This window comes from Eumetopias jubatus, unplaced genomic scaffold (assembly GCF_037043125.1).
Source record: "Eumetopias jubatus isolate StellerSeaLion01/CBP00866 unplaced genomic scaffold, mEumJub1_p1.0 scaffold_1, whole genome shotgun sequence".
In the NCBI taxonomy this organism is placed as follows: Eukaryota; Metazoa; Chordata; class Mammalia; order Carnivora; family Otariidae; genus Eumetopias; species Eumetopias jubatus.
The window spans coordinates 202,861,644-202,875,229 of NW_028274807.1; the positions used below are offsets into that span (position 1 = coordinate 202,861,644).

General features: G+C 46.6%; 1 protein-coding gene across 3 annotated transcripts in view; it reads right to left on the reverse strand.

The window, feature by feature from the left end:
* LARS2 (leucyl-tRNA synthetase 2, mitochondrial) overlaps nt 1-13,586 on the reverse strand; it is a 146,335-nt gene that overhangs the window by 91,561 nt on the left and 41,188 nt on the right. For all 3 annotated transcript variants that reach the window (XR_003606684.2, XR_003606682.2, XM_028087167.2), the window contains exon 6: nt 1,012-1,101. Coding sequence is in view for 1 of the 3 variants with exons in the window: in XM_028087167.2 (XP_027942968.1) it covers nt 1,012-1,101 (90 nt within the window). In the remaining 2 variants the exon portion in view is untranslated. The remainder of the gene's footprint in view (nt 1-1,011; nt 1,102-13,586) is intronic.

Here is a 13,586-nt window from a genome sequence, read left to right on the forward strand (position 1 = left end):
TTACACTTCGATTTTGGCATATTACCTTTAGCCAGTTTTACTGACCCTCTGCCGTGAAATATGAGATAGTCAGCATGATCATACAGCCTTCCTTCCACCCTCTGCTAGTTTTTGGGGTCTTTGTTACCTTGACCTGTAATAGCTACCTTTCTAACTATTAAAACAAAACAGATGTACACCTCTAGTTCTTCATCTCTGCCTCCTTGTTATGAAAAATAAAGGGATCAACTCACACTTGCTTCTACTTTTCTTCCCCAATTTCACCTCCTGATTTTGGTCAGCCATACGATTTTTATTTTGTCAAGGTTTATGACATTTTAGTTTTATTCTGAAATTGAAATCGAGCCTTCTGCATTTGTCTCCATACTGATTATAATTTTCTTTTAAAGATTTTGTTTATTTATTTGAGAGAGAGAGAGAGAAAGAACAAGCAGGGGGCGGGGAGGGGTAAAGGGAGAAGCAAACTCCCCGCTGAGCAGGGAGCCCAACGTAGGGCTCGATCCCAGGACCCTGAGATCATGACCTGAGCTGAAGGCAGACGTTTAACCGACTGAGCTTAACTGACTGAGCCACCCAGGCACCCCTATAAGAGCTGTTCTTTAAATAGCACCTTGAATCTTCCCCAAGCCATGCAAGGGAGATGCTACCACCCCATATAGCAGGTGAGAAACCGCAATTCCTGGAGTTAAGCTACCCAGGCTGAGAGAGGTAGCTGAGCTGGGACTGAAGAAACTTTCTCTCTTCCTATGCTCCCTCCTTAATGTCATGATGGGCACCAGACACTTTGTGGTGGAACTCAAGGCTGACAAAAGCCCCAGGCCTGTCTTAGAGGCACCAAACTCAGCCAGGCAGTAGATACTTTCTGGGTCTGCCATGATTGAATTCATGAACTTGAGGTAGGGTTCATTTCCAGTGCTTCTGTGTAGGGTTCGTAGCTTCGTTAACCATGATGTACTCTCTAATAAGACTGAGATTTACAAAAATTGTACACTGTAGCTCACTTCAACTTACCTCCTTTTGATAGGCCAGCCCAGCTTCATAGAGCTTAATAAAGAGGTACTGAGTCCATCTGTAGTAATCTGGTAAACATGTAGTTATTTCCTGCCAAAGAAGGGGGAAAAAATTACTCATGGGCCACTGTAAACATTCCCCCTCACCCCACCACCAACGTTTGCACTGGCCTTGGGATTCAATTTTAAAAAAGCAATCACACTGCAAAAATATATACCAACCCACATATATCTTCTGCCGATCGTAAAGTGAGGGAAGAAGCAATTCATTCTGGGAAGAAAGCTATTACTGAAATGCCACCCCTACCTTTCCCGGGGTCAGTTTAATGAAAAGAAACTCAACGTCTTCTGCACACCTCTCCCCCGGGCCATGCAAGTAACAGGTGAATGACACTGTATGAAATTGGGCATTACCATTTTTGTCAGTGTGTATTTTGGGGATCGTGACGCTAATTCACAAACGTAGTTCATTTTGAAAGCAATCACAAATTCAAGAGGAATATTTGCCTACTTCAGTAGCATGCTCACTTGAAAACAAATCTTGTGTTTCTCCATAGAACTGGGCCCTGTAAGCTCTTTAGACTTATTTATATTCCATTTATTCCATTAGATGAATGAGGCTATTGCCTGGTGAGGAAGACCCGTTAAAATCATTATTAAAAATTAAACTTAGTGAGAAATCACCTGGCTTGTATTTCCAAGCCTAAATCTAAGGTTCTGAAAGTTTGTTTTCTGTCCTGAAAACACATTTACTGTAGAATCTTTACAAAGAAGTTACTGATTAGCCAATCTCCATGTTGGCAAAGTCAAGTAAGCATAAAACCTCTACACTGTCACACTGTTTCTTTTCGGGCGGTCCTTAACTTCAAAAAACAGCTAACATAGAAATGAACATAGGGCACGGATCATTCTAAATGGTTCCATGTGGAATGGACTATGGATATAAGGCGTACTTCTGTCAAAAGTGCAAACAACCCAGTCTTTCTGCAGATGAATGAATGAAGAGAGAGCTGAAAGCCCAGGATGCGAGGGCAAGTGGGAGAGGAACTGGGCAAGGTGTCAGGTAAACTGGGGCCCCCAATGGGCTATTTTTCTTACACAAGATTCTTGCATTCTTTTAGGCGCTATTTTGTAAAAACAGCAGAGTAAACTCCGAGAAAACAAGGAATTCAACTCTGATCCCTGGCTCTCCTCCTCCTGTTGCAAGGCAGGTAGTGAATAACCCGCCAGTCTAACAGCCTGGCTCCCATGGGAGCTGGTCCCCCAGCGGGCTGGACCCACGCAATGCCAGAGCAGTGAGGCGCACGACACAGCTCCCGAGGGCTCAGGACCCCAGGTCTGCAGGGGCGTCATGCACCAAGCACTTTGCCAGCTCAAGAATGGGACCACCACACAATGGGCGGGCTTGGTTCCCCCAAACCTTCAAATTCACCTTCTGAGATTTCCTTATCTTTTCTCTACCGGCTACCTGCCCACCCCCAGCCCTTGCAGGCAAAGCACAGAACTAAATCATTTTCCCCAGTTTCCCAGAGAGGCCACTTAAGAACTCCCATTTTCTAACAAAACCCAGAGTAGGTTACATGGGGCGGGGGGGGGGGGGGGGCGGGGGGAGTTCTCTTTTCTCTATTTTTCTATATATTTAAGTTTTTCATAAGAGAATATCAAAATATTTCAAATGAACATATATATATATGTATGTACGTGTGTATGTTCTCAGCCCCTGAATCTGCCTCTGTATTGAGAGAAAAATTAAACAGCAATGGAACAGATTATATCCATCTTGGATTATGGTTTTGAAAACCACTTTAACCTAAAATAGAAAAAAACAATGCTAGATCCAGTCAGGAAAAAAAGAAAAAGCAAAAGATCGTTACCCAACCAAGCATTAGCCTACTTTCAGTCAGATGGATAATGCAAAGTGCCTTCTCCCTGGAAGTGAGGCGAGGCGAGGCGAGGCGAGGCGAGGCGAGGTGAGGTGAGGCGAGGCGAGATGAGGTGAGGGATGGGGGGACTGTGGGTCTCCTTCTTGCACCCTGGCCTCAAACTTGGCTCTGACCCGTTTTCTTTATATTGGGTTTCTGCACGTATTGTTTGAAGAAAGAGTAATATCAGCTGCTTTAACAGAGCACCGTTTGAAAACCACTGCTCCAAGGACCATTATCCACTCCTGACAGTTTGATTTCAATGTACGTTCATTCACCTGCCCCCAGGCTGCCGTGCCTGAGCGGCCTGCCCAGAGGAGGCAGGGGATGCCGCTGCCCCTTTCCTCGCATCTGCTGCACACAGGGCCCAGCCAGCACCTTCAGTACTGTCCACTCTACCCGTGAAGAGATGCCAGAGCAGACAGGAGCCAGTCCCATAAGAACCATAAACGTGGTCCGAGATCGACCCTGCTCAGAAATGCATTTCCCGAAAAAGTCATAGAACCCTTCTGGAACCTCTCTTGATTTGCTAACTTTGAAAAACTCCCAAAAACCAAAAGAGCTATTTCTGGTCTTCTAATGCCTCATCTCAGTCCAATCATCAAAGACATCTTTCTGAAATTAAACTGCTTAAAAGTCTTAACTTTTGTCAAGTGGCTAGAAATTCCATGTCTGGGGAACGATTTACTCAAAACCCAGCCCTGTGGACAAAGGTCTTGGTTGGGGGGGGGGGCTGCACACACAAAGATGTTAACGGTCCTTCTTCCTTCCTTTCCCTAAGAAAAGGGTTCTCAACGCAGAACATCCTCTCCCCAGGGGCATCTGGTAATGCGCGGAGACATCTCTGTCACTACATAGTGGTGGTGCTACCCTACGATGCACAAGACAGCCCCTAGAACAAAAAACTATTTGCCCCAAATGTCACTAGTAGCAAGGGGGAGAAACCCTGCTTGAAGGGTTTTGATCTCTTTATTTATTTTTTTAAAGATTTTTATCTGTCGGAGAGAGAGAGATCAAGAGAGAACACAAGCTGGGGGAGCGGGAGAGGGAGAGGCGGGACTCGATTCCAGGACCTCAGGATCATGACCTGAGCCAAAGGCCGACGTTTAACCGACCGAGCCACCCAGGCGCCCTGGTTTTGATCTTTTTAGTTTTTGAGTCTGTGACTGCAGGCAGATAAAGGGAGAGCGAACAGAACAACTCTCTGGAAGGCGTTCCATAAAATACCACACAAGTGGACCCAAGTAAGTTAACTTAGAATTCCTTCTCCAGCTGGTGTGATGGCATCTCTGCTGGGGACGTCTTGCAGGGTTACACAGAAATGCTAGGAGACGCAACCTCCTCACCCTTCTACCAACTCCGAGACCAACTGGAGGGGAGGCTTGTCAAGCCTGGCGGTGTTGCAGCTGCAATCCTGGAACTCTGTTCTGCACACAAAGTGCTACTGGGAAATGGGAGATCGATTTTACTACCTAAATTTTCAATCGTGTCATATGCCTACAAGTCATTGTCTGACTTGGAGAATCTCACATGATACCTTCATGTAATAAATTTTTCCTATTTTGAAGTCAGAGAAGCATATGAGTTTTTCTGATGCCACATCAGGTCATCCCCCTCGCACGAGAGAGCTGTTGAACAAATCAGAGTTTAAACAGCGTCCGTTGGAATCCGGCCCCTGCCAGGCCCAGCCCTGCTGGTGACCCCAAGGTGGAGCCCTGTGTCCGTGGCTCTGTTGCCCACGGCTGACCACAAGCTGTGGGGTAGTGCCAACCTGGTGAGACCCCTCCACGAGACCACCAGAGAAGTCAAGCGAAGGATGTGCACTGTCTTCCAAATCCCTCTTCATTCCCCTGCTTTCCAAATAAGCCAACACCCACGTTGCTATAGACTGGTTTTTAAAACAAAACCAAGCAATTCGAAGTTATCGCTCCAAAAGCAACAGCAATTCAGCCGAACGCCACATAGATCTATATAAAGGTGTCGACTTTTATATCCCCCTGAACTCCAGAAAGCACAACCTAGCTGTCAAGAGGCTGAATTTATGAATCTGGGATCTCAACTAGCATCATTCCTCCGCACTGCAATTCTACATTTTACAATGCCAGGTTTTTAGCATGAAAAATATTTTGCACACTCACAGCCAAACACGGAGCCCAACACAGAAGGTGAGCTCCCTCAGAACACAAGTGAGGCTCAACATGTCATCCTTTGAGATCTGCCATTCATACCTCACTGACCGCTCAAGTTCATAACTGAGCCGGCCTTGCTAGGGGTTCCCACAGCACACCGATCGGGCCATGATGAAGCCTAAGGAGGCTGAGCCAACTTTACTGTCCCTGACATGAAACAGCATTTGGTCTGTGAAGGAAGAACAGGGGCAGTCAGTCACCTTCTGGGTACCTCACTGAGGCCTCCTCAGGCTCACGCTCCTCAGTCCACGAAGACTTGGAGAGAGTGTGATCTACAGGAAAGACATTCCACGTTGGGGTTGACTGACTCGGGTTCAAGTCCTAATATCATCATTAGCTTTGTGGCCCTAGCCAAGTGTCCTCCGTCTAGAAAACTGGGGTAATGAAGCCCATCTGAGCGGGTGTCGTAAGGACAAATGCAATAATGTATACAGAGCCTGTACGGCCACGTAGGAGGGATCGCCGGGCTACTTCCCTTGGCTGGGCCCACAGTGTGTCACGGAGCAGTCAGGCCGGCTTCCTTGTCACACACTCAGAGGCAGACCACTGGGACAAGGCAAAAGGGAGAGCAAAGGACCTAACTCATGGTCACTTAGCATCACTATCCCTTCCCAAATACTGGCCTTCTCACTACAAAGAGATGGTGTTTATGACGGAAGGACCAAATACATGATCTGGAGGGAGACCTCCATACAAGGCCGTTCTGTCCGTCACCTCTGGTGCACACACACACACACGTATACCCAGGCAGGGAGAGCCAGGTAAGTCACCTCCCCAACACCTCTCTGCTCTGGCAGGATTGACTTGGGTCTTTGTTCCTTGGTTCCCTGGCATCTCTGACAGAGACTGGTCCCAGATCACAGAACAGCTAACATCACTCAAAGCCATCATGCATTTAATTTGCCTTACAGCCTCACCACAGTGGGGTTCGCTATCAGGATTAAACACAATAAAACAACAACCTGAGGCTCCGTGTTTATTAAGTCAGCCATTCAGCAGCCCCATACACTGGGAGATAAATACGGTAAGAAAGGTGAGCAATCGCCATTTCCAGTGGCAAGGCATCAGCCACCTCTCCCCGGTCTCACTGTGAGCCTCCTGCCTTCAAAACAATGAAGCCTGGAAATAGAGGACAAAGGTGCTCGAGTCCCTTTTTTATTTATTTATTTATTTATTTATTTTTAGCAAAGAACGCTTCTAACTTTATTCTCAATTCTTACCAAGTAGTGGATTCTGCAAGATCATAGTTAAAACTCTTTGGTGTGAGGTATCAATTTTACACAAAAGGGCTAGATCAAAAAATTCAATTTTGGAGTCTCTGATATAGTTTGAAACTTAAGAAAACCTAAATGATAAAAAGTTAAAGATAGTTACGTATTCACTGATTATGTCTATATTCTTTATCATGAACAATATACAATTGAGAATTTAACTATTTTTAAGTGTGTAAGTCAGATGCTATCAAGCAAATCGAGTCCCTTTTTTAAAACTGATCTTCTGTACCGTGCATTTTTGTCATCTGTTCCTTATTGCATCGGATCCAAAGGAAACATATGGTAATGACCTTGTCTTTTATTTCATCTCAGGTTCTCCAATCCTAAAGGGAAGGGGCTCTGAAAACACAGCATAGCTCAAAGGACACAGAAGCAGACCTCAGGATTCATATTGTGCAACTGAAGACAAAAAAAAAAAAAAATCCAGGCTGCATCAGATGTTCCTCACTGGGGCTGGTTCAAGGTTCCAGTCCACAGCTTTGTGCACCTGCTGTGTTGGAAGAAGGAAGAGGGAGAAAATCTGCCGGAATGGGACATTAACAGCCACCCCCACACTAAGTCCTCTAAACTTAGCACTGGCTCTCAAACTTGGTGGCACCTTGGAGCGGAGCTGTAGAAGTTCCTGGTGCCTGGGTCTCACCCCACCCCCGGAAATGTCACGAGCAGGCAGGGTTGAGAACCACTGCAAAGAGGTTCCCCCAAATACACCTCTCTCCCAAATACTGCATCAGCAGCAGGATCCGGTCCTGCCCTTGTGTCTTCACAGAACTCAATTGGGCTTCGACAGGAGCCCAGAGCCCAGCTGAGTCGATATGTGATTTCTTTTTTTTTTTTAAAGATTTTATTTATTTATTTAATTGACAGAGAGAGAGACAAGGAGAGAGGGAACACAAGCAGGGGGAGGGTCAGAGGGAGAAGCAGGCTTCCCGCGGAGCAGGGAGCCCGATGCGGGGCTCGATCCCAGGACCCTGGGATCATGACCTGAGCTGAAGGCAGTCGCTTAACCAACTGAGCCACCCAGGCGCCCCGATACGTGATTTCTAACAAGGTCCCCAGCACCCCGCGCTGACAGGTGGCCTGGATCCCTGTCCCGCCCAGCACAGACTCACTCCCTTCTCACAGGGAGTCCTCACCCTCCCTGTCTTCCCCAGACAAAACGCAGTCAGGAAACAATAAGAAAGAACCACTTGAAACCCACCTCTCTAACAACACACACAGCACCCTGACCGGGTAACTACCTATGCTCTGTGGTCAGCTGCTTACAAAAAACGCCAGACTCTCCGACAGCTCGTTTCTCTGTCCCGAGGAGAAATGCTTCCTGGAGGGGAGGCTGCAGAAAACCGACGACGGTGGCCTGGCCCTCCCCTTAGGCTTCAGGGGAAGAGGGTAAGGAGAAAGATGTCTAAATCCTCAGTTGGATGCCCCTAAGGGGGACCCTGGGCAGGAGGGGGGTGCAGAGAAAGTGAAGGCAGATGGCGCAGCACAGCCCTGGCCTCCAGTCCTCCTTAGCAGGTGACGGGACACGTCTCTCCGCGGCTCTGGGCTCCCACACTGCTCTTCCCTCCTACTCTCGTCGCCCTCCCCACAGCAGCTCTGTGGGGGCAGGCCCTGTCTGTGCACACTGCTTAACACACGAGGAACCTGCACTTGGCCGGGGTGGGGGGAGGGGGCAGCGCCCAAGGCTGCCCAGCTCAGGCGGGGGGCAGGGTGGGAGGGGGCAGAAGGGACCTTGGAACTCAGGTCTCTCAACTCAAAGGGACATCGGGGAGTGATACGGCACCTTGAGAAATACACCCTGGCTTGCCCAGCTGCACCTGGACTGACTCAAACACATGCTCCCAGGAGGTCTGGGTAAATCAAGCAGAAGGAAGGAGCTGGGGCACTGCTCCAGAAAGGAACACCGGGGTGAATATGCTTTTAGCAAAAACAACAGCAGTAGACTAACGATAATGAGCACTTCCCAGGCACTGACCAAGTGCTGCACTCGGTGTTGGCCCTTTAGAAGCATCTCATTTAGTTCTTATTATGATCCCGGGAGTCAGTTACTCTGGTTATCAAATGTGGGCTTGAGCTCCCTGTTTAAAACTGCAATTTACACCCCCCATCCTCTGACTGCTCTTACCCTTTCCTACTTTTTTTTCTTTCCATAGCACTTACGACCTTCTAATGTACTTTATTATTACTTATTTGTTATGTTTATTGCCTCTGTCTCCCCCCCATGCCTAGTGTACTGGTTTCAAGCTTCCTCCGTGAAAGAAAGGGTTTTGTCTTTTTTCCTCCCACTGATACATTCCGAGTGCCTAGAACACTACCTAGTACAATGGATGTTAAGTAAGTGGCTGTTGAATGAATACAACATCATTTTACAGATCAGAGAACGGAGCCTCGGAGTAACTTGTTTAGGGTCACCTGGCTAGGGGGAGGCACAATTAGGATCCAAACATGGGTCTGAGTGACTTAGGATCTGCACCTCTACAAATGATTTCCTCCTCTCAAAGTCACCTTGACTTTTATTTTTTTTTAAAGATTTTATTTATTTATTTGACAGAGAGAGAAACAGCAAGAGAGGGAACACAAGCAAGGGGAGAGGGAGAGAGGGAGAAGCAGGCTTCCTGCTGAGCAGGGAGCCCGATGTGGGGCTCAATCCCAGGACCCTGGGATCACAACCCGAGCTGAAGGCAGATGCTTAATGACTGAGCCCCCCAGGCGCCCCTCACCTCGACTTTTGTAAGACGGGCATGCCGGGTGTTTTCAAAGCAGGGAGAGCTGTGTGAACCAAACACATACCACATACACTTAAACCTGTGTGACAAAAGTTTACACAGTTGTCTTTCTATTTGAATATTTGTACAATGTGCACTAAAGCTAGATCGAATGAAATGGCTTAAATACTATACCCTTAACTTATGTAAACACTGTATAAATGTTTAATGACCTACTTGATACAAAACTGACTATATTTTATGGTTTTAATTATATAATGAAAAAATAAAAAGAGCATCAGGAAAAAAAGAAGGCAACGTATAAATACATACTGGGTTGCCTAAGGATGACACTGAGCATGGGTGACTTTCTTAAAATTATAATCAGTTTTTCTAAACTTCCCTGATTTCATAGTGACCCAATACTACTTGGAATCAGCCTACAGTTTGACAGTTCTTGACGACACTTCCGCCTTGGTGACACCCTTACGAGGGACCCTGTGCTGGGGTACCCAGCTGTGCCAGGCCTGGATTCCTATCCCACAGAAACTGTGAAGACACACATGCTGACTCTGTAAAGCCACTAAGTTTGGGAACAGTTTGTTATGCAGCAAGAGATAACCACTACATTTGTAAAAAGGGGTCACTAATTGGACCAAATCCTGGGATGGACGCAAGGACTAAATGAGAAAATGTAGGTAATACAATTGGCAAATGTTCAGCATGAAGATGAGAAGGTGGAGCCCTGAGGGTATTCCAGAATCACCAAGCTCCCCTCCCCACAGTGTGGGGGGACAAGTGGTCTGCTGTCCAGGCCACGGGATGAATGACAGGGAGGCCCAGTGCTCCATGCTCCCACCTGACTCGGTGCAGAATGCCGAGTCCATGTCCCTCTTTTAGGACCTAACACAGACTTTTTGCCCCCGTGATTTAAGTCCCCAAGTTTTGTTCATCTTCCCATCTTCCCTGTCTGAGGGCAGGTGGAGAGCAACGGAGGGGCTGGCAAGCTGAAGACGGGGCTCTGAGCACTGGTCTCTGTCCATGGGTCTGCTCTGGACTCGCTGGGGACCCTGGACAAATGGCTCACCTCCCTGGGCCTCACTTTCCTCATCTGGAAAATGTTGTGAGGATCAAGGTTATCTGAAGAGGGTCAGCTTATCTTTCCAACACTCTCTGGCTCAGTATGGGTGCACAGGAGGTATTCAATAAATCTTCATTAAAGCAACAAATATACCAAAATGCAGGTACTCAAGTGTCACTATATATTTTTTTAAAGATTTTATTTATTTATTTGACAGAGAGAGAGATAGCAAGAGCAGGAACACAAGCAGGGGGATTGGGAGAGGGAGAAGCAGGCTCCCCGCAGAGCAGGGAGCCCGATGCGGGGCTCGATCCCAGGACCCTGGGATCATGACCTGAGCTGAAGGCAGACGCTTAATGACTGAGCCACCCAGGCGCCCGTCACTATTTTTTTTTTTAAAAAGAAAGCCTTGAGACAGAGCTCTTGCTAATTTCTTAAACATAACACGCTTTCTTAAAAAGTGGTATGTTTCTTCTTAGAACCACAATCTAGCTTCGTACTAAATTTTGCCAAATATGGGTTCACACGAGAAATACTGCCCCAGTTCATACCACACTAAGAGCTCTACGACATCTGTATGCAGAATCTCCAAACTTCCAAAGGCAAAAAAAGAACCACGTTTACCTCCATTAGCAACTTCTACATCAAAAACAAATGATAATTTTCCAAAAAAAAAAAAAAAATTCCATTGAGATCAGTTTCTCAGCTCCCTGGTATAAGGCTGGTTCTGAATTCTGTTTTTTCCCCATTTGATCCACCAATGAAAAAACATTCACTGAGGATCTACTACCCAGTCCTTATTCTAAGGGACTCACTAATTAGCTACAGTGATAGAAAATGGTGGTACAAGAGAGCAGAAAGAATGGATTTTCCACCCAAGTCAAGGTTCTGTTTGTTGGTTCACTCACTGAATCACTCCAGACATTGACTAGGTACCAGCTACGTATCAGCACTGGGTTGGAGGCACAGAGAGGGCCCTTCCTCCATCACTAAGAAGATTAAGGCCCAGCTATAGTGGGCCATCTTATGGTCTGTCCTCCTTTCTCTGATGTTTCTCTGAATTGTCTCCTCACCCCTGCCCTACTTATTCCCATTTGACGGAGGGGAAAAGAGAGGCAATCCACCAACCACCCTAACTCCTGGGGCAGTACGGGCCCCACACCTGTCCCTGCCACCAGGTTCTGCTTCATTCCACTTCATGTGCACCTTTCCCATCAACAGGGAAAGGCCAGGGGTCATCTATAGGTCTGGACAGGGGTCCCCAGCCAAGACCACATGGCCACCACTTCCTCCCTCCCAGGCTATCATCCCCCAAGACTCCCACCGCCCAGGCTTCTCAGCCTCACTGGCCACTTCCTTGCATCCCTCTTCCTTCCATCTGTTAAATTCCACCTTTGCCAAGCTTCTGCCTCTAGCCTGCTCTACCTTCCCTGTTCTCCTCCTTTGTGCAGTTGAGGGAACAGGTGTTAATATCAGGGTAATTAATTAATCATGAACCTAACATTTGTCCAAGAGCTCATTTTTATGTAATTATGTTCCTTCATCTCGGGTCTAACTTTAGACTGAAAATGAGCATTTCATGAAAATTGAAAATGACAAATGCTAGGCACTGTGCTTTTCTGCAGCACGCGTTTTATTCTTGCAGGCCTTGTTTTTCAAATCTAGGGCTACAGCTAAATTCTCACGTAATTTCAAAGGCTCATGTTCGATGTGCTCTTGAGGCCAATTTAGAGAATGAGGATTAATGGATGGGAAATCGTGGTCTTTACAGTTCTCAAGGCAGCCCACACTGTCTTCCCGGACTAAAATCAGCTTGATCGGTGAGCTCTTCTTCTTGCTATTTTCTTGACCATTCTTTTCCGGGCACCATCATTTTTATGGGAACCTGAAAGCTGTCTCCTGCTCCAAACTACACAAGACTCTGACAACTATCCATAATCAGATGAGAAGCAACAATTTGCTTAATTTCTTGGTAATTGTCCTTTGCCAGCTGACAAGGGGTTTGTCACGGCCGTCTAACAATACAGACAGCTTTTCTAACTAGACAGTTGGGAACAGAAAGCCCTCCATTAAACAACAGATGAGACTAATGGGTCTGAATTGCAATTTGTTATCAGTCTACTTGGGCAGATGCCAGGATTTCAACTATCCAAGCCAACCCAGCTCTCCTACAATTGTTCCATTTTTCTGGAACAAAAGAACATTAATTTTATCTGCAGCGTTTTTGAAAATTTCAGGGTTCACGGGACAGGGTCATCTGAAAGGTATTCTGAGACATGAGTTCTCCAGGCCTCCTGAATAATATGAAGGCTATTTGGGGTTTTTTTTTGGTTTTGTTTTTTAAAGATTTTATTTATTTATCTGACACAGAGAGAGACAGCGAGAGAGCACAAGCAGGGGGAACAGCAAGCAGAGGGAGAGGGAGAAGCAGGCTCCCCACAGAGCAGGGAGCCCGATTTGGGGCTCAATCCCAGGACGCTGGGATCACGTCCTGAGCTGAAGGCAGATGCTTAACGACTGAGCCACCCAGGCGCCCTTGAAGGCTATTTGTTAGACACGGGCATGGATCCAGAGGAAGAGGAAATATCAATTCATCAATTCCACGGATGCAAAACAGTGACAGCAGTGTGCAAAATGAGCTGTTCTGCCGCCTGCAAGCTCCATAAGCAATGAGTAGTGGAAACCTGTCACAGCTTGAAACCTGTCACATGTGATACAGACCGAGAAATAAAACTCTAAACTTGGAAAAAAGTATAGAAAATTATTTTGAATATCTTTCAGTCCAATGACTTTTAAGGGAAGGGCGAGGAGCAAGGAAGCACAGATCAGAATCTCACGGGAGGTGGGGGGATTTTTAAAACTATGCGTGCCATCCTCTTCTGGGATGATGTCATAGATGTACTTTTCCCTTTCTTTTCACTAGGTACAACTAAAAATTCCATATATAAAACCATATATATTCCATATATAAAACCAACATAAGACTCTGAAAAATGAAAAAGAGAAGGCAGAGCGGTTGAAGACCTTAGCACCTGAGGAATGACACAGTGGTGCGTTCCATGGATTTTCTTGATGCCCCCGTAAGTCCCAGGATTGGCAGCTAACTAAGCCAGTAACCCAGAAACGTCAAGGAGTACAGACCAAAATTTTTTTAAAAATTAAAAATTAAAAAAAGAAAGAAAGAAAAAAGAAAAGCTTGCTCTCTTGGGCCAGAATACCAGAGAAGGGACAGCCCAGCGAGAAAGAAAATCTAGACAACTGCCCTACTCTGGCCAGCACCACAGAAAAAATGGCAGCCCACCCCCGCCAGCAATGGCTTAGTGGAGAGCCTAAACTTACAACCTTGGGAGGCTACAGCAAGGCAACCCAAACTCTGCACCAGGGTGGTGTCAAAGGAAGTTAGTGGAG